Source organism: Meriones unguiculatus, chromosome 8, assembly GCF_030254825.1.
Source record: "Meriones unguiculatus strain TT.TT164.6M chromosome 8, Bangor_MerUng_6.1, whole genome shotgun sequence".
NCBI lineage: Eukaryota > Metazoa > Chordata > Mammalia > Rodentia > Muridae > Meriones > Meriones unguiculatus.
The window spans coordinates 110,050,542-110,074,946 of NC_083356.1; the positions used below are offsets into that span (position 1 = coordinate 110,050,542).

The 24,405-nt window shown below is 42.0% G+C and overlaps 1 protein-coding gene and 1 long non-coding RNA gene across 3 annotated transcripts in view; one reads left to right on the forward strand and one right to left on the reverse strand.

The window, feature by feature from the left end:
• Positions 1–3,235: 3,235 nt before the first annotated feature.
• Zc3h15 (zinc finger CCCH-type containing 15) lies at positions 3,236–24,179 on the reverse strand. Its single transcript, XM_021654453.2, has 10 exons — positions 23,946–24,179; positions 16,902–17,003; positions 12,087–12,198; positions 10,975–11,127; positions 10,464–10,555; positions 8,874–9,056; positions 6,583–6,729; positions 6,331–6,432; positions 5,657–5,780; positions 3,236–4,035 (listed from the first exon to the last, which is right to left on the reverse strand). The coding sequence occupies exons 1-10, from the start codon at positions 24,018–24,020 to the stop codon at positions 3,845–3,847; spliced, it is 1,281 nt and encodes a 426-aa protein (XP_021510128.1). The 5' UTR covers positions 24,021–24,179; the 3' UTR covers positions 3,236–3,844.
• The window catches only part of LOC132655926 (uncharacterized), a 254,862-nt gene continuing 253,755 nt past the window's right edge, over positions 23,299–24,405 (forward strand). The window contains exon 1 of one of the 2 annotated variants that reach the window (XR_009593887.1): positions 23,299–23,675. This is a non-coding gene — a long non-coding RNA (uncharacterized LOC132655926). The remainder of the gene's footprint in view (positions 23,676–24,405) is intronic. The other variant, XR_009593886.1, reaches the window with a different exon arrangement.

Here is a 24,405-nt window from a genome sequence, read left to right on the forward strand (position 1 = left end):
GCTGAGGAACCATGGGCATACATAACTATTACAACATTTTTCAATTAAAATAAGTCAGCGTCTACACAGCGAGTCCAGGACAGCCAAAGCTAGAGAAGCTCTGTCTCGAAAAACAAAGCAAGATAATAAAACAAAATAAACAAAACCCAAACCAGCCTTTCCCTCTAGTGTTAAGATCTAGGAATACCTTACCATTCTTGGCTAATCAGACCAACAGAGCGAAGGTGTGTAATTTACACACCTAGCTCCACACACACACCTGTTTATCTGCTCAAATGTTAAATCACAAAATTACTAACCAGATTTACCGCCTGAGGCCTCTCCTTTCTCTGATTATTACAGTGTGAAGGAAGACGCAAGGATGGGGACTCCCAAAAGCACTATCCAACACTAGTGCAATTATCCCAGCACGCTTGCAGCTTGTGACGCCTCCGTCGCTTAGGCTCAACCATACACTCTCCTGACACACGTCCATACACGCTGTAAGGTTGCTCTGGACATACACAACACTAGAAACCAGTGATGACTGTGGTCAGGAAACACAGCTTCCCAAGACCTAGAAGTACAATTTAGGAACCACAGACTGAAGGAAACACAGGTGTCCGTTTGGAAGGAGACTGCAGGGTAACTTACTGCCTCCACCTCCAGTGGAGTGCACGCCAGGAGAGCACTGCCCCACGAGGCAGTACAAAGTTTCCTAGGTAGACTGAGGCACTCAGGCACTTGAGCCCCACCTATTCATCTTAGATACATCTGTTTGAAAACGAGGTCAGCTGTTAGAGATTGCCATCACTGGGACCAGTGCAGACACTGTGCATGATAAATATCTACTACCTTATTTTCACAAAGGACATCCTCATTACGCTCCTCCCACCCAGGCAAACTACAAATCTACAGTGTCCAGGACAGCCAGGGCTACCCAGAGAAACTCTGTCAAACAAACAAACAGGAACATTTTCTTTCTACATTAACAACAAAACAGTAATACAAGAGAAAATGTACAACATGAAAAAAGGAATGTTAAAAGCACTCTGTACTAATGTTTTATTCAGGTTTGTTTCTGAAGAGTTAAAAAATTCAAGGTACATCATGAAATTCTACTTTAATTCAAATTAAGCTTCCTTTAATCTCTACTAATTGAAAATTATTTTTTTATTCAGCAATAGTTATTAGGAGTATATGCTTAAGGGTTGAAAAATCCCAATCAGTAGTTCATTGGTAGTTCATTTTAAATTGTTTCCTGAAATCCACTCATTGAAACGTGCATTTTGAGCTGGTGGTATAGTAACAGTGAGCCAAGTACCTGAAAACATTTACCTACAGTTTCTAGCAGAAGAGTCCTAAAATGAAGATCTGCCGTCTGTGATGGACATTCTTTACACAAAGCTCTCATCCTGGAGACGAACAAGACGACACTCACAATACCCTACCCACCACGTCTGTGCCAAGTGCCTTGTGTCCATGTTGTGTTCACAGGCGTGAGGCTTCTCTACCTAAACCTCCAAACCTGCAATTTTGTTACTATCATATTGCAAAGCCATCCAATGGTCAAAAATAAAGATACATTGTACACTGTATAATTTTCATTAGTTCATGTGTGGGACTTAGATTATATCAAACCATCATGTAATGATAAGGTAAAATTCAGCCTAATTATTCTAAATTACTTGGTTAAACATGGGGTCACACTGTGGGCTCACTGAACATAGGATACTCAATAGTATGGTCTCATGAAATCCAACCTAAGGAGAAAAGAGCTCAGTTAACAGAGCACAAGAAAATAAGTGCAAGTTACATTTCCTCTGTTGTAGAAAGCTTCTATTCATTGTTTCTCATTTTCTAAACTCCAGGTTTCCTGAAGTTAGAATAGAAAGATGTATTCACAATGGGAATTTGTAATAAACACTATTTAAAATGAAGTTTAGATACAGTCTGAAAAGCACACTCAATTTGATTAACCACACAAATGTAGAGTGACGGTATTGTGAACAATACAAAAAAGATGTAAGCTCTTTAGACTGTTTTGAAAACATTTTGTTAATAAACACGCAATCAAACTCTTCCACAAAAAGAATGGAAAAAGTACTTTGTAGATATAAAGTATAAAATTTAGTGTTTTTATACAGAAAGTGGATGGGAAATAAACTTAGTTCATGATATTTGAAATAGATTTCATCTATATTTGAAAATGTTAATTATAATAAATAACAGCTAGAAAACAAACGATTTACAGACTGAGGTTATCAACTAATAAGACATACAATCTTTCTTTTTCTTAGGCTATAGATTTTGAAAACATTCATAGAAAGCAGGCATTTATTTATTTATTTATTATGTATGCAATGTTCTGCCTGCATGTGTGCCTGCACACCAGAAGATGGCATCAGATCTCATTGTAAATGGTTGTAAGCCACCATGTGGTTGCTGGGAATTGAACTCAGGATCTCTGGAAGTGTAGCCAGTGCTCTTAACCCCTGAGCCATCTCTCCAGGCCACTTGCATACTAAGTTAAGGATATGTGCTATGAAAACAGGTTTTTAAAAAACAAATTTTACAACTGGGGCTTTCTGCACTCGTCAAGAAAACAGCCTTGCGGTGAGCTACGTCCTATACTCATGAGCAACACAAGCTCGGGGTCTCGGATACTTTAATATTAGTTATTTTCTTACTTCCGTGTAGCACTGGCTGTCTTTGAACTCCAGATTCATCTGCTCCTGCCTCTCAAGTGCTGAAACTAACGGCATGCACTGCTATGGCCCAGCTTTTCTGAGCTATTTGAAAACAACGCGATGTTGATTAGCGTTCAAGTGACAACCTAATGTCCATTCAAAATGTGCTTTTACTTTAAATTTTTAAGGGATAGATAAATGGTCAAGACCCTTAACCTCAAGTTTTCTGGTAAATTTGTTTACGTTCTTGCAAATAGTCATCAAACTTCACATAATGCTGATTCCAATGAAGTTATTTGGTTTAATCACAGGAGGCATTTAATTAGGTTGATGATCTAACAATTCAGAATTAAAGTAACAGTACTTAAGTCTTTTTGAAAATGAAAAAGAATAGTTGTTAATTCTGTCAGTACTCCATGGTTATATATAACATATCCTGAAAAAAATCTGTTACATTTTTGCATTCTGTGACACCTACAACCAATATAATATTTAGTTAAAACACCAAGCCAGAAATGTTAAGAAACTTTTTGTAGAAAACTTTAAAAAAAGGCACACAGCTGGAATTGGATGTATGATGGTTTTTATTTACAACTTTATTGGCAAAAAAGGGGAGAACTTTAAACAGCTTTAACACAGGGCGACAAGGCTGACCCTGTCAGGTTGACCAAGTCCCGCTCTCAGTGTCCATCTCATTGTCCAAGATGTACAACACTGAATCTGCATCTTCCTTTATCAAGTACAGGGCTCACCTTTCAGGAAGTCTTTCAAACATAAATACAAAGGAAAGGAAACCACTCATTAAAAACGGCAGCAGACGGAAAGTATTTTAAGTGTGACTTTGTTGTTCCTGGAAATTACACATGCCCAATGGAAATCAAAAGCTGGAAAAGCAGTTACACTTCCTACGTGAGTGGACAGTTACAGCAACAATCACCTTCTGTAGTGCCATTTCTTATTATCAGCTACTCTGCACTTACTATGAGATGTAGTCAAAGTCAGAAGAGAAGACACAGGGATAGTTCTCCTTTTGTGGAGTACACTATCCCTCCAGAATCACCATGAGGGAAACGAACACCCTGTTGATTCTAGGCGGCAAACCAATAATGAGGTCAATTTCAATTCATGTTGCCCACACCGAGCTGATCTAAGTTTCCTCCGTGACTCGTGTGGTGTCATTCTTCTAAATCAAGTGTGTTTAGTTCTTCCTCCAGTTCCTCCAGGTCTTCCCCCGTGAACAGGTTTTCATCAACAGGAACAGCATCAATGGATCCATTTTCTTGTCCTCCCCCTCCACTGTCCTCGTCCAAATCACTTCTTTCACCATTTTCAGCCTGACCCCCAGAAGCTTCACTTAACTTGTTCTCTAAACACAAAAACAAACAAAAACCCCAAACCTGGTTATCAGTAAGGCCTAGAAACACATGACATCACTACGGTAGTGAACGAACTTTCTTCCTTTCTCAGAATTCCCCCCATGAAATTCCTGCAGCACAGGCAGGCCTTCCTTTCTGAGCTGGTCTGTACCAATTATCCTTGTCCACTATGAAATCCTGTTTTGATGGCAAGATCTAGGTAGACCACACTTCTGATTCCAAGGCTGTGGGGATCAGAACACCCATGCCTACTGTAACCAAATCCCCACTCAAAGAAAGCATGAATCAGTCTTCATACCACTGTTCATCTCAGAGGCTGCTTTAGCCACCAACTGCATACCTTCATGATTAAAATAAGGTTTCTAAGTCCTTCCTATTCCGGCCTTTGCCTTAATTAGCACCCCTCTGTGCTTCTTTTCATAGCACATATCCTTAACTTAGTATTCAAGTGGCCTGCAGGATGGCTCAGCGGTTAAGAGCACTGTCCACTGTTTCAAGAGGTCCTGAGTTCAATTCCCAGCAACCACAGGGTGGCCAACAACTGTCTATACTGGGATCTGATGTTCTCTTCTGGCATGTAGGTATACACGCAGATAGAACACTCATATACGTAAAATAAATAAATATTTTTTTAAGAAGATTTATTTTATGTATGAGTGTTCTAACTGCATTTAAATCTGCCAGAAGACAGAATCAGTTCACGTTATAGATGGTTATGAGGCACCTTGTGGTCGCCGGGAATTGAACTCAGGACCTTTGGAAGAGCAGCCAGTGCTCTTAACCTCTGAGCCATCTCTCCAGCTCAGAAGAAATAAATCTTAAACAAAACAAAACAACTTAGTATTCAAACCCCTTACTAAAGATACAATTAGCTACAAACTCCAAATCTTTATGTCCATATAGTCCCTGGAAAGCTTTCCATCCGTTCCCAAACTAAATCACTACTTAAACTTCCAGGACTTGTTTCTTTTCTCCCCTGTCATTTTTTAATTCTCCATTAAAAGCTTTTTCTTTGTTCGACACACACATTCTTATTTCCCACATCCTAAACAGGCCCTCCCTGTGACCACGCACAGGCAGCCCTTCTCCTATGTACTCATTTGTGCCTCATTTTCCCTACAGACAGGCACTTACTCCAGTAACTCTTTGCCTAACTGCAACTAATAAATTACTTGTAATTTTACTTTTTTTTTCTTCTGACACTCATGCCTCTGAGTTTTTTCAAGGAAGCTCAGTGTTCTCTAAGTACTACCATTTGTCTATCCTGTAGTACTGGTGTGTGCAGTGTGCTCTGGACTGTTTTTATGGATCCTGGCTGAGCTCATCCTTTCTGACAGCAGTTCAGGTGACTTTCAGCCTTTTGTCTACAAACAGTTATACAGATTTCTAGATTAACACTCAAAAGTTACATCGCTAAACTTGTTTTTGTTCTCCTTTTAAGAATTTTAGTCACCAGTTTTAATATTCACTAAGCCATCTTTTCTACAGCTTCTACTACCTTCTGTATTTTGCCAAATGTCCTTATTTCCAGTCTGGACCTTGCACACACCTGATAGCTCCTCTACATAGTTTCCCAGCCCTTCAGAGTGCTGAGAAGGGCAGCATACTCACCATCTTTATCTGAAGCGTATGTGCTGAATCTCTCAAGGCTGGCCACAGTGATACCTGTCTCCTCTACAGCTTTTGGGATGTACAGGCTCACATCTATGTCATTCACACCCACAGAATCATCAACCTTTAATAACACAGAGGAAGCAAAGTTACTACAAATAGTTTCCTCAATTCACTTTTAACCTTAACACATTATCTCCAGAAGACAAAATTATTACTAATACCAAGTAAAAACAAATGATCAACTACTGACTGAGAAGTCATTGTTCTCTACTTAAACTTTTAGAATAAAAATGCAGTAATACTGTAACCAAAGTTTCCTTATCTCTTGACTGTTTTGGCAGAACAATTTCAAATAAACAAGTTCCTTTAAAGAGATTAAGAACACTTTAAAAACAGCTGCACTAAGCACCGCCCTAAGCTCTATAAAGAAAGGGCCTGGAGATAACCCAATTAACCCATTCATCGCAGCAGCAGCCTGGGTTAGGAATTACTCATGATGTATGCACTGCCGGTGAGAACGGAAGTCTAGAGAAGAACTTCTTATTGATGGAAATAGGACTTGAACCCCAGATTCTGACCCAGCGCTGGTGTGCTGTTTTCACCATGTTTCTGCTTTCTTTGCTCCCTCCCAGCCATTAAAATAAACATGTGAGGTCACGGCTTCCTCTTACCTCATCACCACCTGTTCCCTGAATGTAGCGGGTATCGTCTGCTTCCTCATCATCATCATTGACCAGCTCAGGACGAAATTCAAACACCTCACGACCACTGATCTATTCAGGCATACAGATACAGCATCTCAGGAAAAGCTACCATTCATTTTAGACATACTGCATACAGAGCTTAAAGAAACAAAGAATCCTGAATCTTAAAAACTGTAAGAGAAAAGAATGAAGGACCACTGGTATGAGTTTGGGACATACCACCAGTGCTTTCCCTGCTTTGAAGTCAGCTTTCCGCCTCTCCATGTCTTGTTCAAGTTTATCAATCTTTTCTTGTCTTTTCCTTTTCTTCCATGCGAGAAAAGATTCTAGAGTGATTTTGGTAACATTTGGACCTAAGGCAGAGCGCTGCAAAGGCAAGAGATTTAAAGTCACTTACTGTTTCACAGCATTTCTCTTTAATGTAGCTAATTCTTTCCTTATGCCCACCCTAACACAGTAAATAGACTAAATTATGGTACTTTCACTCTGCATGGCAATGAGTGAAACAAGTCGGCCTCCTGGCCCCCCACATAAAACCTAACACTTTGAGGTAAATCTCTTAAGCAGAAAAGTTTTTTGGCAAAACTAGTATATTTTAAAAAACCCTCACAATAAATCCAAGCTTGAGCTGTGTTCTTTCAGATGAGAAATTAAACCGAGAAACAAAAATATCACCCACACTGCTTGGGGGTAATCAATAATAAATGTGTAGAAAAGTAAGTATCTGCCAGACATCTGGTGTTGAAAACTTTACACGTACATACTGCCACGCTCATCTCAACAAATAAGCAGAGGGTGAGAGGACACTTATCAAGTGCAAATAGCTAGAAAGTGGAACTAGGTGAAAACAATCTCCCAAATTTGGTGTTAACGCCCATCCTCTATTATTTTATCCCGCACAAACACAGCCATTTAGAGATCATATATAATCTTAACATTGGTCACTCATGTGCGCACTGAAATGAAGAATGCTAAATCTAGTATTCCCAAAGAGCCTCAACTTCATCGCATATTCAAAGCCTCCAACTCACAGGACACACCAACTGCTTTGCTGGGCTAAAGCAGCTGAAGCAGCTCTTTAGTCAGATACTCCCCTAACTGGATAGCTAAAACTTGACCAAACGAGACAGGAGGGGTTTCCTTCCACACATACAGTATGCTATACAGAGAAAAGGACTCTTAGGAAAGAACCCAACAATCTCATCAACATAAGGCTAAATAAGCATTTAAAATAAACCCATAACATGAAACAGCAGCATTGGGTACTTAAAACAAACCCTATACACGCCTACATTTAAAGCATGTTTGGCTAATGCATCTGGTAAAATTCACATTCAATCTACTCAGGAGTAATTAGAATATGGTAACTTTAAAAAAAGGACATATTTCATAATCTGCTATTGCCCCCAAGTGGTAAATATTAGAACTGACAAAATAATAAAAAATATTTTTAAAAAATTAAAAAAAATTTTTTTCATATTAGTTACAGTTTATTAACTTTGTATCCCAGCTGTATCCCGCTCCCTCATTTCTTCCCAACCCCACCCTCCCTCCCTCATTTCCTCCCTGCCCCCTTCCAAGTCCACTGATAGGGGAGGACCTCCTCCCCTTTCATCTGACCCTAGCCTATCAAGTATCTTCAGGACTGGCTGCAAAGTCCTCCTCTGTGGACTAGCAGGACTGCTCCTTCCTGGGGAGAGAGGGGAGGTCAAAGAACCCGCCATTAAGTTCGTGTCAGAAATAGTCCCTGTTCCCCTTACTAAAGAACCCACTTGGCTACTGAGCTACCACGGGCTACATCCGAGCAGAGGTTCTAGGTTCTATCCGTACATGGTCCTTGGTTGGAGAAACAGTTTCAGAAAAGACCCCTGTGCCCAGATATATTTGGTCCTTGTGGAGCTCCTGTTCTCTCTAGGTCATATTAACTCCCCCTTTAATATGATTCCCAGCATTCTGCTGAAGGTTTGGTTATGAGTCTTAGTATCTGCTTTGATACACTGCTAGGTAGAGTCTTTCAGAGGCCCTCTGTGGTAGGCTCCTGTCCTGTTACTTGTTTTCTCCTACATCCAATGTCCATCCCATTTGTCTTTACCACTCCTAGGCTTATATCCAAAAGATGCTCAGGTACACAACAAGGACCTTTGCTCAACCATGTTTGTAGCAGCTTTATTCGTAATAGTCAGAACCTGGAAACAACCCAGATGTCCCTCAGTTGAGGAATGGATACAGAAATTGTGGTACTTTTACACAATGGACTACTACTCAGCAATTAAAAACAAGGAAATCATGAAATCTGCAGGCAAATGGTGGGACCTAGAAAAGACCATCCTGAGCGAGGTATCCTGGAAGCAGAAAGACACACATGCCATATACTCATTTATAGAGACCTATAAGATAAGATAAACATAATGAAATCTATACACCTAAAGAAGATAAACAAAGAAAGAGGACCTGGGGTAAGATGATCAATACTAACTTAGAAAAAATAGCTTTTAAAAGAAGCTTGTTACCTCTCGCTCAATTAGATCTTCTAATGAAATCTCATCTTCTTTCTCTTCTTTCTTTTTGTCTTTTTTTAGCACAAATCCAGGAGGAAGTGCATGGCGATACATGCAGTTGTCCCCACCTCCAGGACACACCCAAAACCAGCCATACTTGTTATTCTCAATAGCTTCAAGGAAATGTCTGCACACCTAGAGAGACAGCATTATTCAGGAGTGGTAGTGCACTGTAAACCCATCTCATTTAAGCAAGAGGAAAGATAACAAACTCACACCCTGAGGCTAACCACATACCTACAAATGACACAGAAGTGTTGAAAATACTAATACCAAGCCAGCCCTGGGCTACAGTGTGAGACCCCTAACCCCAAACAAGCCAGGGGCTAGAGACTCAGCTCAGTGATTAATGTCAGCAGGCTTCCAAGGGCCTGGAACTCTGGCTCCAGGGATCTGATCTGGTCTCTGTCCTCTACAGGCACACGTACTAGTGCACATACCACACAAACACATACTACACGTAAGTAAAGAAAATCAGACCATGTATAAAGTAGCAAAATCCCCAAGGCTTCTACTCTGGATATAATAATTCACAGTTAATTTCAGTTAGCCTTTGTAAATATAATCCCCAAGTCTGAGTTTTAAAAATAAATACAGCCCAAGGTCTAACCTCGAGCACTTCAAGGAAAAAAATAAAGAAAACAAACAAACAAACCAAAAAACCAAAAGAGAAATCCTATGCAATCATAACCTAAATCCCATTGGGATTACTTGACCAGACAGGCGACTCTGTACATGAGTCATAAGGGTACAAGGTTCAAAGGAATACAACACCCAGAATAACGATCCTTCGAACACAGATGGGACTAAAGGGCAACTGTGCTGGTCAGGCAACTTCACAGGTGGAAACTCACAGTTCCTCCTCCTCCCCTCAGGAGTGTTCATGAGCCAAATTTATCTAAGTCCTCTAGCAGAGCAGGACCTCACCAGATATGTACTCAGGAATAGTCTGAATTTTTAAAGGCAGGTTCCCTAGAACATTAGAGATATTACCCACCAAAAACCACATTTAAAGATTTATATGTAAAAACATTTTGACCTAGTAATTAAAAACACTCCCATAGTATTAAAAGTAAACAACTCATCCAGTGGGTCGGCTTGGTAGGCCCACCTCCATCAGTATTCACAAGAAAGAAGAGTATTATCTAAGTGTATCTTGTATTCATCCTGCTTTCTTGAGACAGTCTATATACGTACCCCGGGCCTGCATCGAACTTGCAATTGGCCTGTTGGGATTACAGGTATATGCTACCATGTCTAGCTGTGCTCACCCATAATTGAGGAAGTAGAATCACTCCATAAAATTGCACTAGAAGACTTTAGTCACTCAGTTTTTAGACCAACTTTGTTTAAAAAAATCTAATTAAAAAACAAACTACTTTGTAACTCAAAAAAGAAAAAATATAACAAGTTTGATGTATTAGCTTACATTGGTGAAATGAAATTTTCTAATAACTCAACAATCCAGTAGAAAACATTAATATTTTGCCACATAACTCTCCCTAATAATAAATGCCACAGCAACTCAAGAAAAGGACATACTATTTGAGTTTTGGGTTTTTTCTTTTCCGCCTCACCATGCTTCTTGTTTACTACTTCTTCCAGCTTTTTCTCATCCCAATTATCCATAGTATCTAGATAAAGACACAATAAATGTTTTAAATCTTCTGCCACAACATAAGGCCTCTGAACAGACAAGACCACTCCCCTGTAATATTCATGATGTTAGGTTGTCTTGGAAGCAGCGCAGACAGGCATACAAGGCATACATTGCCTGCTGAATTATCCACCCAGTTCCCCAGGCAGTTCAGACAGAAGATGGTACACCGGAGGGAAGGAGACCCCGAAATTAGAGCACTGTATTCTGAGCAACACTTATTCTGTATTACACTGTATTCTGTATTACACTGTATTCTGAGCAACCTCTGTGCAAAGCCCCAGCTGTTCTTTGCAAATAATAGTAGTAATATGCACCAACACGTTACTACACATCTCAGAAAGAAACCACAACGGGGATTTACTTTTCCATTTCAGGGGAAAGTTAACAAAATACCTTTTTCAAGTTCTTCATCTCTTGCATCAATGTAAACGCTTCGTTTTTCACATTTTCTCTCCAGAGTGAGGTCATGAGAGAACTTACATTTATCTCCTTTAGTACACTGTCCTTGTTTGAAGAACGCACACACCACAGATTTGGGATCTGCACCTGTATCAAAAGGCAAGTACTGTCTGTATTACAGGCCGGCCCACTTCCTGCTGCAGTGTATTGGTTGCTCTTCTCAGTGTCTAGGATATAATTACTTTTAACTTATTACTTTCCAATTACTAATGTGCTAGAAAACATATCTTACAGGTGTTTGGCTGGGTGTTTCTTTAAAGTTCCTTACATAGCATTTCACATTCTGTTTTTCTTCTATTCTTATCCTAATAAATGGCCGAAGTGCAAAGCAAACACCCAGGTTACTCTACGGCTCCTTGCGGAGTCAGTGAGACAGGAGGTGGGAAGAATACTGCCCTAAGTATGTTTGTGACTTATAATTTCTAAAACCACTGCTTTGCCTTGCCTCCTAAACACCTGCCTCCTACCTCATCAAAACACAAAGAACAAAATTCCAAAAAATAACCAAGTTGTTTTTATTTTATTGTTTACCTTTGGCTGGCCTTGAATTCATAAGTCTGCCTGCCTCTACCTCCTGATTGTTTAGACTAAGAGCACATATCACACCAGGCAAAAATCAAGTAAAAAACTTAAAAAAAAAGTATATATATATATATATATATACACACACACACACATATATACTTCTTCCAGCTTTTCTCATCCCAATTATCCATAGTATCTAGATAAAGACAAAATAAATGTATGTATATATATATATAATATATATATTATATATATATATATATGTGTGTGTGTGTGTGTGTGTGCCTGGCTGCACACACATATATGTACCATGTATGCAGTTGGTGCTTGAGGTGGCCAGGGCACTGGATCCCCTGAACCTGGAGTTATGAGTGACTGTGAGTCACAGGCTGTGGGTTCTGAGAACTGGGTCTAGGTCTTCTTTAAGAGGACATGCAGCTATCACTCCAGCTCCACACAAATCAAATTTGAAACACGAATTACACACGATAAAGAGAGCACTTCTGACATTTACATTTTACCTTTACTTATTTTTTGTGCAGCAACTACAGGCTTGAACAGCTCATTTAGTTCTTGCAGTTCTTTCTTCTTGTCATCTTTCTTCAATTTCTTCTCCGCTTCACTCTGTGCTACCTACATTTAAGTTAAAAACGGAAATCTGATTGCTTACAAAACTGTTTTCACTACAGAAATTCCTAGCATAACAAAGATATTTCCATATGTGTATATATGTCGCCTTTATATTTAAGTGGCTTACACATTAGTTCTTGTGGTTAAACTATTACAATTGTTAACCTTTGTAACAAATTCTTTTTTTCTTTTATATAATTAGGTACCATACATAATTAAAGCACTTGCAAAACTCACGGTTTATAAAGTTTACGTCAACAAGCATTTATTAAACAGTTAACCCTGGGGTTTAGCAAATAATTCTCAATTGAAGTTATGTTTTACAATGAGAACAACCTATGCTCCAGAATGTCTGAGTGCATTTGCACTTAAGATGAAAATATCCTGACACATACAGTGACACGGTAGTGGTTAGTAACCACCACAAACTATAGTGCCCTTGTTGAAAAACACTAATTTTGTCAGTGTAGGAGCTCACAGAAGACACAGTACATTCAATACACAATACAGTTCTAGGTTAAAGTGTTTTACACACCTAATACAATTAGTGTATTTGTCTTCACCTAAACATTTATATCTCAGCCCCTGTGTTAGAAGACAAAATACATGACACTTAGTTAAGGAGGCTCAGAATAATGTGTGAAGACAGACACAGAGTTATTATACGCTATATACAGTACTCTGAGAACAAAGAATTCTCTCTGCTTAGAAAATCAGATTGAACTGCTAACTTTCTAGGTGTTCTGATAAAAGGCGCGTACAAAGAACCGGCCACTGTAAAGAAGAAGGACCAGAGAATACCAATGACCAGTTCAGGCTCGATCAGCGGGTGACAGACTTTAACTCGGTGGATAGGTAAGTAGCCAGATCAGGCTGCGTTTGGCACCTTTGAGGAGGACAGACGAGCAGTCCAAGAAGGAAGCAGAGTCTCTTGTAGCTGCAGGTAGGAAAGCACTGCTGTTTCAAACAGGGATTAGTACAAGAAAAGCATTTAAGAAACAAAATCAAAGCACTCTGGCCATAGCAGAGGAAGAGATGCCTCGGATTAGCAAACGCACAATAAGCACTGCTCACGACAGGGAATACAGGAGGAACAGGTTTCAGGGCAGGAGGTGGGATGAGCTCAGCTTTGGACATACCAGCACGAAATGCGTACAGAGCACTAGGGAGGAGCTACTCAAAGGCAGCTGCACTGGCCATGACACCGACTCCGCAGCACCTAGACAGTACCTAGTCTGAGATAAAACAGAACCTAATCTGCCAAAGAGACCCAAGAAAACAGCCAGAGGAAAAATAAATCAGTAAGAAAATGTGCTCAAAAACAATGAAAACAAAACAAACCTAGGCGAAGAGTTAACAAATGCTACAATTAGGTCATCCCAAGTTCTGACTTCAACTACACAGCCCAAGTGTTTAAACAACAAAAAATGATTCCCCTTCTTTTAAATAGTAGTAGTCCTGGTTGATTAGGCTCATGTCATATGTACCATCTACAAGAATATACCGGAGGCCCATAAAGCATCTGAAATATTTAGTTAGAAATCAATTGAGAAGGGCCTGGAGAGATGGCTCAGCAGTTCAGAGCACTGACTGCTCCTCTAGGAGGCCAGGGTTCAAATCCCAGCACCCACACAACAGCTTACAACTGTCTGTAACTTCTAACCTTCACACAGATACACATGCAGGCAACACATGAAGGACCATAAAATGAAATGATCACTTTAAAACACACACACACACACACACACACACACACACACACACACAGAGAGAGAGAGAGAGAGAGAGAGAGAGAGAAACAACTGGGACACAGTGCATAGGCCATTTTGTATGTCGGAGGCTGAGGCAGGAAAACAGACCACGCAGAGGTTAAATCAGCGTGACTTTCTAGTTGACAAATACCTGGCCTATTAGGTTCACATTCAATGTGCTCAGGCTGCTCGTTATAGAGCTGTCCATCGGAGCTTAGCAGCAATACACTTACAGAGCACTCAGTCCGCTTCTCCTCCTCTTCTGATCTATCCCCAGCCTCCGCAGAGGCTCTGTCCTAAATCCCTAGCACATTTCTCTCAGGGACACTGGCAGCACAACTTACTCTTCATGGAGATGGGAATGAAGAAGGGCCCTTCACACACCCTGATAGAGCTGTTTTGGGGAGCTCTGGTGCACAAATCTGGATGGCCACAGCCTGAGAGAGACGTCTAGGGAATAACCAAGAGGAGGGTCATCTTGGGTTGGTAGCACACAACCCAGGAAGAACCTCAGACCTGGGGCTATTGGACAGCACTGCTGCTCAGGTTCAAAGTGACCCGTGCTGATTAGGAACCGTGTCAGTGCTAGACTAGTTACCCAAGAAAGTATCAAAAATACAACACTGCACACAGTGACACACTTAAACAGATCACGAATTTTACAACATTTCTAGGTCTATTAAATCTGAAATTATAACTCAAACTACTAGGAAGATGTCAGAGGAAGAGGGAATAATAATATTGAACAGGGAGCTTCTTCAACCACAAAAGGAATCCTATGAGAGAACTGCGCTTCCACTGCACAATAAAACAGCTGGGCAGAAGTGGCGCGCGCCTTTAATCCCAGCACTCAGGAGACAGGCAGGGGATTTCTACGAGTTTCAGGCCAACCCAGTTTACAAACCAGGTTCCAGGACCGCCAGGGTTATAGAGAAACTCTGTCTCAAAAACCAACCAACCCCCCACATGACAAAACGACTACTACCCACAAAGAGCTTAAAATTATGTGACAACAGAGAAAGAAAAGACTCAACTCAGTTCTGTCTGTCCCCAACACTTAGCACACAGGCACACCTGTGGGCAGGAATTCCAGGCTCTTCCACACCCCCAAACCCACGGGAGCTCATGGCCCTTGAGTATTACTGATGATGTCTAATGTAATTCAGGCTATCTAAATCATCAGACTGTATTGCTTAGGGAATAATAGTTTTAAAAACTGTACCTGCTGCCCAGTACAAACATGACCATCTTTTTAGATCTAATTACACCAGCAACAATGTGTCCTTTCTTTAAAAAAGAAAACAAAACATGTTTGAACTTTGTTTTAGTCTGAAGACAGTCTTACTACACCAGGTAAAGTCAGCACTTTGAGAGAACACTAGTTTTCGGCTCTAAGAATGAAGCTGTGATGCGAGAAGGAAAGACAGTCATTTGGAGATAGCACTAAGAAGAGAAATGGGTTTTAGATAAAGGTTACTAATCTCATAACATTAGGCTGATATTCTTAGACTAAAAAACTGTACTCAAAAATATACCTGAGGCTTTCTTTTCTCTGTTCAAGGAGTGTTGCCAAGAATTAAGGAAGAGACATTTAAAAAGAAAATATTAAAGATAATAAAAGATGCTCTCTGTAAGTCTTATGGGATGAAAGGTGTGAAGAATCTGAAGACAAAGGACGAAGATGAAGTCTTTGAACAAGTTATGAATTCTTACGAAGGAACAACTATGTAAGAAAGAATAAGAATTAAAGTCATGTGGCTAAACCGCATACACTTCCAGTCACTAACTAAGAAAGTCAATGGGATAACAGCACAGACAATATAATAAGCAGGACAGGAGGGAATCCAGAAACAGATCCTGACATATCAGTTCTATTCCAGCTCAGTGGGGAAATGATGCTAGACCAAGAAGCTATTAGACTTAAAAGACAACCTTACAGAGACATCAAATATACAACAAACTACAGACTGAAAATGAAGCAAACAGGAGAAAAAAAATCAAGAAACTAAGAAGATTATGTGTGAAAAATCAGTGAAAAGTGAGACATGTTCATTTTTCTGACAATATAAATACTGCAAACTACAAGGAGGGAAAACCTCTGAAAATTACTGTACGGCAAAATAGAAATGAAACAAATTATCTGCAATGTTAACAAAGGTGCTTTTAAACAAATTTTAAGAAAAAGGCAATCAGTACTTTTGAGAGCTGAATAGGACTCAGATAACAAGTGCACGTGAAGACTAATGTCACAGTGAGGAAAACAGTGGAATGCTACTTTAACCTTGCCATTCAGGGAAACACTAAGAAACCTCAGCAGCTGGTACACACAGGAAATAAAAATGTGGAATATTAGTCTGTAAAAAGTGTTCAGACAAACTTATTAAATTTGGAAGTTCGGGGTCAGAGAGATGGCTCAGTGAGTAAAGGCATTTGCTATCAATCCTGAAGAACTCAGTTCAGTTACTGGAATCTACACAGTAGAAAGAGAGAAGCACCTTTCAAAAGTTGTCTTCTGACCTACAGACACTGTGGTGCCCTGTGCAGCCACATACACAAAGGAAAATACATTAAATGTAAAAAGAGCTGTAAGTTCATCTGACCTCGAAACACAAAGTCTGTAGACAATTCATATTTACGCAGGTGAACAAACGCTTAAGCACGTTTACGGACATCATGTATAAGGATACTTCTCGTGGAAGTCAGTGTCAAAAGCTGCAAACAAGGATCACTGCTGAACAAGGAGATACAAGATGTGCAATTATTGCAAAAAACGAGCCCCATCAAAATAGGTGGGGAACTGTCCAAAATATACTGCTGCATAAGGTATCAGAGGTTAAGATATAAGCAGTTCAGGGCAGATCACTTCACAGTGTACTTCCAATACCACGTAATCTCTGAAAAATGCTCTATGATATTGTACACCTATCAGAACACACAGCAATTTAAATAATTTACCTGGCGTGGGTTCTGCTGACCAAATTTCACTTGATGAGTGACAGCCTTAATAAACTTCTGTTGCTTTGCTCCTTTCTTATTCTTCAGACCGAAAGTTTTGTCCTGAATGAGAAAGAACACAGAAAAATGTCGGTAAATTACCATTACCGTCTTTCCAATGGCATGTAAAACCCACTTTTTATTGATAGGAAAAAGTTCTTTTTTAAAAATATTTTTACTTATGTGTGTGTGTGCTTTGTCCAAATGCAAGTCTGTGTGCCACATGTGTATGCTGCCTATAAAGGCCAGGAAAGGGTATTGGACCCTGGAACTGGAGTCACAGGTGGTTGTGAGCTGCCATGTGGGTACTGGGAATCAAACACAGGTCATTTGGAAGTGCAGCCAATGCTCTTAAACGGTAAGCCATCTCCCTAGCCCCAGAAATATATTATTTTTATTAAAAATTTCACATCCCAGTTTCCCCTCCGGCCACTCCTCCCAGCCCCTCCCCCAGAAAAATATATTCTTCCTGCCACAAAAATATATAAAACATAACCTTAGTAGGCAAATGAAATATATGACTCTCTTAGTAGGGCTTCTATTTCTGTAATACGCTACGATCAAAAGGAGCTCGAGAAGAAAATGACTTATCTCATCCTAGGCAGCAGGAGCTGACGCAGAGGCCATGGTGGAGTGCTGCCTACTGGGCTGCTCCTCACAGCCTGCTCAGCCTGCTCCCTTAGAGCACTCAGATCACAGCCTAGAGGTGGCACTTCCCGCAGTGACCTGGCCCTTCTACATCAATCACCAATCAAGAAAGTAAGGCCAGGCTTGCGAGGGCACTTTTTCAACCGAGGTCCTGCCTCCAAAATAGCTCTGGCCTGTGACACGAGGAAAAAAAACAAGCCAGCGCAAGGAATTCCAACATTTTTGTCACTCAAAATCTCACCTAGGACTACTGACTATTTAGTACTAAGTAGTGAATAAGGCTGTGACTGTCAGCGCTCACTCTTACGGTGCTGTTCCATCCACACTGTGTTTCGGATCATCAGTTCCCTGGGCCCTGTGGAGCTGCTGTGCTGGTACACGTAGTCCCATGGTCAGACAAGCTGAGGAAAATGCTGTGTGAAGAAAATTTTTGCAGTGCTTGTGGTAGAACCAGGGACAATGTTCGTATGACGTGATCCCTGTATTACCGAGCTGAGCACAAAATCCTAGATTCTCAGTCTTCAATGACAAGGTGTCTTAGAGCCCTCAGCACAGGGACATACCCAGCACTCTCCCCTCTGCTGACCTCAGATGCACTTTCCTAAGCGTCTGCTCAAAGACGAGGTGTGTGCCGCTCACCTTATTTTGGGCAATACTGTACAGGAACGGCCACACAGACTTGTGGACTAGTTAGGACAACACAAATTTTAACCAAAAAACGATATTCTAATTAAATTTGGGATTGTCTTAGTTCACGGGAAGCTTCCATTATAGAGGCTCTAACTTTGTGACTGGCACTATGGCGATCCTTAGCTCTCTACCTCATACTAACAAGCACGCTAAGCACAAGCCTTTAGAAGAGATTTCAGTTACCTAAGAATGTGTGTGCATAGTTTTAGGAGCGGTAATGAGTTGAATGGAATGCCTTGAAAACTTTATCTACCACACTGTAAACAAACTTGTTACCTGGAAACAAATCTGTGTGGATATGACGTTCAAATGAGGTCACAAGGCAATATGAAGATACAGAAGATTAACACAAACACAAGCTAAGAATCAGCCAAGACTGCTGGATGATATCAGAAACTAGGAAGAAGCCAAGGAGGATTTCCCCCCTGTGGTCTTCAGAAAGGGAAATGACCATGTTGACACGCAACTGGATCTCAGACTTCTCCCTTCCAGAATGGTGGGAAAATCAAACTGCCTAGTAATCGTTGTAGGTGATTTGTTACAGGAGCCCAAAGAAACTAACAGAGTAAGATCTGACCCAGCATGAATGGGTGATATGCTATCTGAAATCACTATCATTTATATAATTTCATTTCCCTGCAAGGATCTGGCTAGGGGACTAATAAGCCCGACTACAGGGCAGGGAAAGAGAACAGGAGGTGGACAGGTATCTTTTAGTTTACTGTACAGATCCTTTTGTGGACACCTTGTGTGTGTGTTGGGGAGTGGTGGTCTTGGTATGTAGCCAAGGACGGCCTTAACCTAATTGTCTTGTCCCAATTCCCTGAGTGTTTGGATTATAAGCATGTTCTACGACACCTGGCCTCAGCTTCACATTCTAACCACTATTCCCATAGCTTCTGTGCCTAGGTTTAAGACGTGAACACCAGCCAGACATGGTGGTGCACCCCTTCAATTCTAGCACAGTGAGGCAGAAGCAGGTGAATTGTTCTGAGTTCGAGGCCAGCCTGGTCTACAAAGTAAGTCAAGGATAGCCAAGGCTATACAGAGAAACCCTGTCTTGAAATAAACCAGAGAGAGCACCACACTCCACTCCTCCAATGTACACCTGCCTGTTCATTGTGGTAGAGCTGTCTTACTGAAGAGTAGTAATAACTGTTAGCTAGTCTGACATCCCTGTACAGTATCTCCTGGTGTTGTCCAGATTCCACCAGCAAGTTTACTTCTTCATGAGAGCACCCAGTCCTGCCTGCTGTTCTAGATGAGTTAACAAATCATCCGTGAGTTGCCAACCTTAACATGTAGCTCAGCATTACAGATAGCCCCAAATCTCAAAACAGATTCAGTATTATTATTTCTCATTTTCTTGCTTATGGTTTAACAGAAGGCAAAAATTATTTCGAATAAAACTTGAGATCTTCTGAAGAGCATTTAGTCTAAAATAACAACACTATAGAAAGAACTATCTGAAACCATAATCTTTGTAACATCTTAATCTCAATACAGCCTCTCAATGTTTTTAACAGTAAAAAGCTCAACGATGTCTTGATTCTAAAAGGGCACTTTTCCCTGGTAAATATTGCCTTATTCATTATTATGTACTTAAAACTTTAATTTACCTAATGCCCACCCCATGCTTTCTGTCTAGACAGGATTAGTCTGTGGAGCTCTTGCTGCCCTGAAACTCAGTCTGTAGAGCCGGCTGGCCTGATCCTCTGCCTCCAAATACTGAGATTAAAGGTGTGCACACCATCAACAGGCTACCTGACATGTTAGTAACCCAGCACGGCACTACAAACTTCTACATGCACATCCACAGCTCATGCCTATGGAAAAAGGAAACACATTTACAAGCTGAAATTGTCTATCAAGCTTTTTATGACTGCTATCTTGTTTTGTACAAAGCTTAATATTTTAGCCAACTCCAAGATAAAATGGTCAAGGCTCATGTGACAGATGGGAGAGCTGCAACCAAGCATGAAATGCCTGATCTTCTTTGTACAGTAACGAGCTATCAAGAGGGAAAAGCAGACTGCACGAGGACCAAAGCGCATCAGCATCTGCTCTGCTCTATATGGAAATACAGAGAAGCAGCACACCATGAATAAACAAGACTGGATAATAAAGCAGATACTGACACAGAAAGCAAGGGGGAAAAAAGCCCCACAGGGGCCTGGCAGCTTGAGAGCAAAGTACTTCCAATAGTAATTCCAGATCCGAAAAGAAAAAACGAACAAAAACCACAGGGGAGATACAAAGTGAATAAACTGTAATTAATAAAGAATAAAAAAATAGGGTATACATCTAAAAAAGAAAAGGACAAAAATCCCAGCAAGCTTCCTGGTTTAAGCTCACTTTAGCATGTTTAACACATGCTAGCAGTTGCCTCACCCTCACATTCTAAGTGTAAAAACACTGTCATGTCCCAAACTTCTTTTAATTAAATGTTTTATATTAATTACAGTTTATTCACTTTGTATCCCAGCTGTAGCCCCCTCCTTCATTCCCTCCCAACCCCACCCTCCCTCCCTCATCTCCACCCTGCCCCTTCCCAAGTCCACCGATAGGGGAGGACCTCCTCCCCTTTCATCTGACCCTGTTTTATCAGGTTATCTTCAGGACTGGCCACAATGTCCTCCTCTGTGGCCCAGCAAGGTTGCTCTTCCCTCGGGGTGGGGTGGGGGAAGGTCAAAGAGCCAGCCATTGAGTTCATGTCAGAAATAGTCCCTGTTCCCCTTACTAGGGTTACCCACTTGGATACTGAGCTACCATGGGCAGTATCTGTGCAGGGGTTCTAGGTTTTCTCCATGCATGGTCCTTGGTTAGAGAATCAGTTTCAGAAAAGACCCCTGTGCCCAGATATATTAGGTCCTTGTGGAGCTCCTAGCCTCTCCATGTCATACTAACTCCCCCTTCTTTTATATGATTCCCTGCACTCTGCCGAAGGTTTGGTTATGAGTCTCAGCATCTGCTTTGATACACTGCTAGGTAGAGTCTTTCAGGATAGCCAAGGCTATACAGAGAAACCCTGTCTTGAAATAAACCAAAGAGAGCACCACACTCCACTCCTCCAATGTACACCTGCCTGTTCATTGTGGTAGAGCTGTCTTACTCTACCACAGAGGCCCTCTGTGGTAGGCTCCTGTCCTGTTATTTGTTTTCTCCTACATCCAATGTCTATCCCATCTGTCTAATGTCCCAAACTTCTATTCAAGAATATAATCTAGTGAAACTGAGCTCGGTAACTGTACCATAGGAAAAGGGGGCCCAGCTTTAACTTTCTGATTGAAAAGGTTTACAGCAGTGAAACACCACAGAAAGTGGCTGACAGTACAGACTCAGGGGCCTGACTTCTATATCTAAATCCTGGCTTCCTGCTTGCAGGTCGGTAACCTTTGTCCCTGTTATCTCGACTGCATAACTAACACTCATCTCTCAGGGATAAATGAAGGAGCTAGCTATATCACCTATACATGGCTTTTCCTTTGTAGTCAAAATACTGAGAAACTCAATACATGTCAACAATTAAATGATATATTTAAGCTAAAATATATTTGATCTATAAGCCCTTACTCTCCCCACCAAAACCTATGCTTTTCAGAGTCCTCGTTAAGTTATAGGTAAGAATGGTATACCCCTTGCTTCTATCTCTAAAATGCTTGAATAACAGAACTTATTACCATGCCCACCCAGTTTTTGAGGTCCTGTAGAGTAACCCAGGGCTTCATGTGTAGTAGGCCAGCACTCTACCTGAGCTATAGGCCAGTTACTAAGAGCCTTCTGAGACACATTCTGAGACAATACCAAAACATCTTAAAACTACCAATAAAGCTTTTCCCTGAGCTTGGGACAAATCCTACGGAAAAGCTGGCATGGATGTGGGAATGGAAAATTAGGAAAATAAAACTAGGGAGAACCTGACTATATAAGGTTTCAAAAGTTATAGGGAATGTAGGGTATGCTTCAATGGTGAATCCAGAAGCTGAATGGAGTTCAGAAAAGACGAATGATGCCAAGATATGGCATGATTTTACACTTGACAGAATACAAATAACTTTGATTTTTGTGTGCTTTTTCAAGACAGGGTTTCTCTGTGCAGCCCTGCATATCCTGGAACTTACTCTAGACCAGGCTGGCCTTGAATTCAGAGATCTGCCTGTCTCTGCTTCCTAAGTGACCTGTGCCACCACTGTCAAGGCGACAAAAATTAAAAAAAAAAAAAAAAAGAAATTCTTTTTAATTCAAAGTGGTTAACGCTCTATATTGACTGAAATATATTCTAAGCTGTCATGTGACTGACATTTATTTTTGAATGGAAGTTTTACTGTCTCATGGTCTATGTTACATTGATCCGAATCTCCGTAGGTTGTAAGTAATATGGTGCCTCTGAATGTCCTTTGTAGGCGCAACACTGAATTGCCACCAGATTATTATTCTGAGAGATATATTTAAGTCTCCCAATTCCCGATTTTTTTTCAAATGTAAAGGTGACAATTACTTTGCTTTCTTTTTTTCCTTTCCCAGATACAAGAGTTTCTCTGTGTAGCCCTGGCTAACCTGGAACTCAAGAGAGAACTGTCTGCTGGGATTAAAGGAAAGTACCACCACTGCCCATCAACTATTTTGCTTTCAAATGTTTGGCTATGACAATTCCGCTTCGAAGCTCCAACAGCCAGGATTATTCCCTGTCTTCACATTACGTTAATTTAAATCATCCGATTTGACATACAATCTGGCAAAGTTCTCACTAGAGTTGTGCAAGGGAACCCTGGGGATTCTCACTGCTATCTTTCAAGGCTGTAATAATCAAATGCTGAAAAAAAAAAATCATAATCAAGCATCTCATTTCAAAACGCCAAACATTCATTCTGGCATTCAAATAAGAACGAACCAGTAATGGCTACTTTTTATTCGGATGTTATGTGAAACAGTCAGAGCTTTTCCCAACTACACCCAAACCTATGAGGCACCATTTATTTTTAAATGAGGATTAGCAGGGAGGAAACATCGTTATCGAATGTGAAACATGCTTAACTACGTTGAGGAAACTCACTTGTGGGAGCACTGTAAGCCCGCTGAGGAACACTGAAGAACCTCTTGATTCGCTCACTGGAGGCCTACAGGTTTAACGCACTAAGAGACACTCAAGCGTCGTGTGTGTCTGTGTGGGCAACCCGGGAGCAGCGTATGCAACACAGGCTGTGAGAGCCCACACACGAATTCAGACTGTACGTACGAACCGCGCGCCCTGAACACGGCAGCTGGGCTACGCTTCGCAGGAAGCCTCATTCCTGACCCCAAAGTTTCCGGATGGACCCCCAAAATGAACGAAACCAACGGAACCGAGAAATAACCTGCTGGCTCTTGGAAATCAAAAGCTCTGCGTCTCAGTGCCCGGTAAGGACAAAACAAAACCCGCGGCAGCAGGTCGGCCCGAGCGGCCTTCCGGGGCGATGCTCAGCCTGTCTGCTCGGGCGCAGCCCCGGGAACGGCCGACCCTCGCGGGCCGAGCGCGGCGGGCCGGGAGCCCCGGGCGGGCGGCGGCGGCCCCGCGGGGGCGCCGAGGCCACCCCGGCCGGGCCCACGCCGCGGGCGCCGACACGTGGCCCCGGGAGCGGCGCTCCGCAGCCGGGCGAGCCGCGGCGCCGCGCGGAGGGGGGTACGCACCTCGATGATCTTCTCCTTCTTCTTCTGCTCCGCCTTCTTGCTGCCCCCGGCCTGCGCCTGCTTCTTGGGGGGCATGGCGGAGGCGGCGGCGGGCCGGCTGCGGCGCGGGGGGCTACCGTCGGGGCGTCGGGCCGCGCGCGCGGCGGGAGCGGGAAGACGCAGCCGCCGCCGCAGCGCACGCACAGCGACGCGCTCACCCGCCGCCCGGAAGCGGCCTCTGCGACCCGCCGCGCGGCATTGTGGGGCGCCCGGAAGTGCAGCCGCGCCCGCGCCCCCCGGGAGGGGGCGTGCCGAGGCGTGGGCGGAGCGCGCCCCGTTAGGCGACGGGGTCGGCGTGAGGGGCCGCCGGGACGGTTCCCAGCCGCCCTCTGAGGGGGGAACGCGGCCCGGCGCCGCCGCACGCCCCGCTTCGGGGCGTTGTAAATACCGGCACGACTCGGCCCCCCGAGTTCACGCCTCA

Excerpts from the sequence above, each read along its gene's own strand:
- Zc3h15 (XM_021654453.2), bottom strand. The coding sequence starts at position 24,020 with ATGCCCCCCAAGAAGCAGGCGCAGGCCGGGGGCAGCAAGAAGGCGGAG. Across the intron at positions 17,004-23,945 it reads AGAAGGAGAAGATCATCGAG|GACAAAACTTTCGGTCTGAA; the intron begins GTGCGTACCCCC and ends TTTCTCATTCAG. Across the intron at positions 12,199-16,901 it reads GTCAGCAGAACCCACGCCAG|GTAGCACAGAGTGAAGCGGA; the intron begins GTAAATTATTTA and ends ACTTAAATGTAG.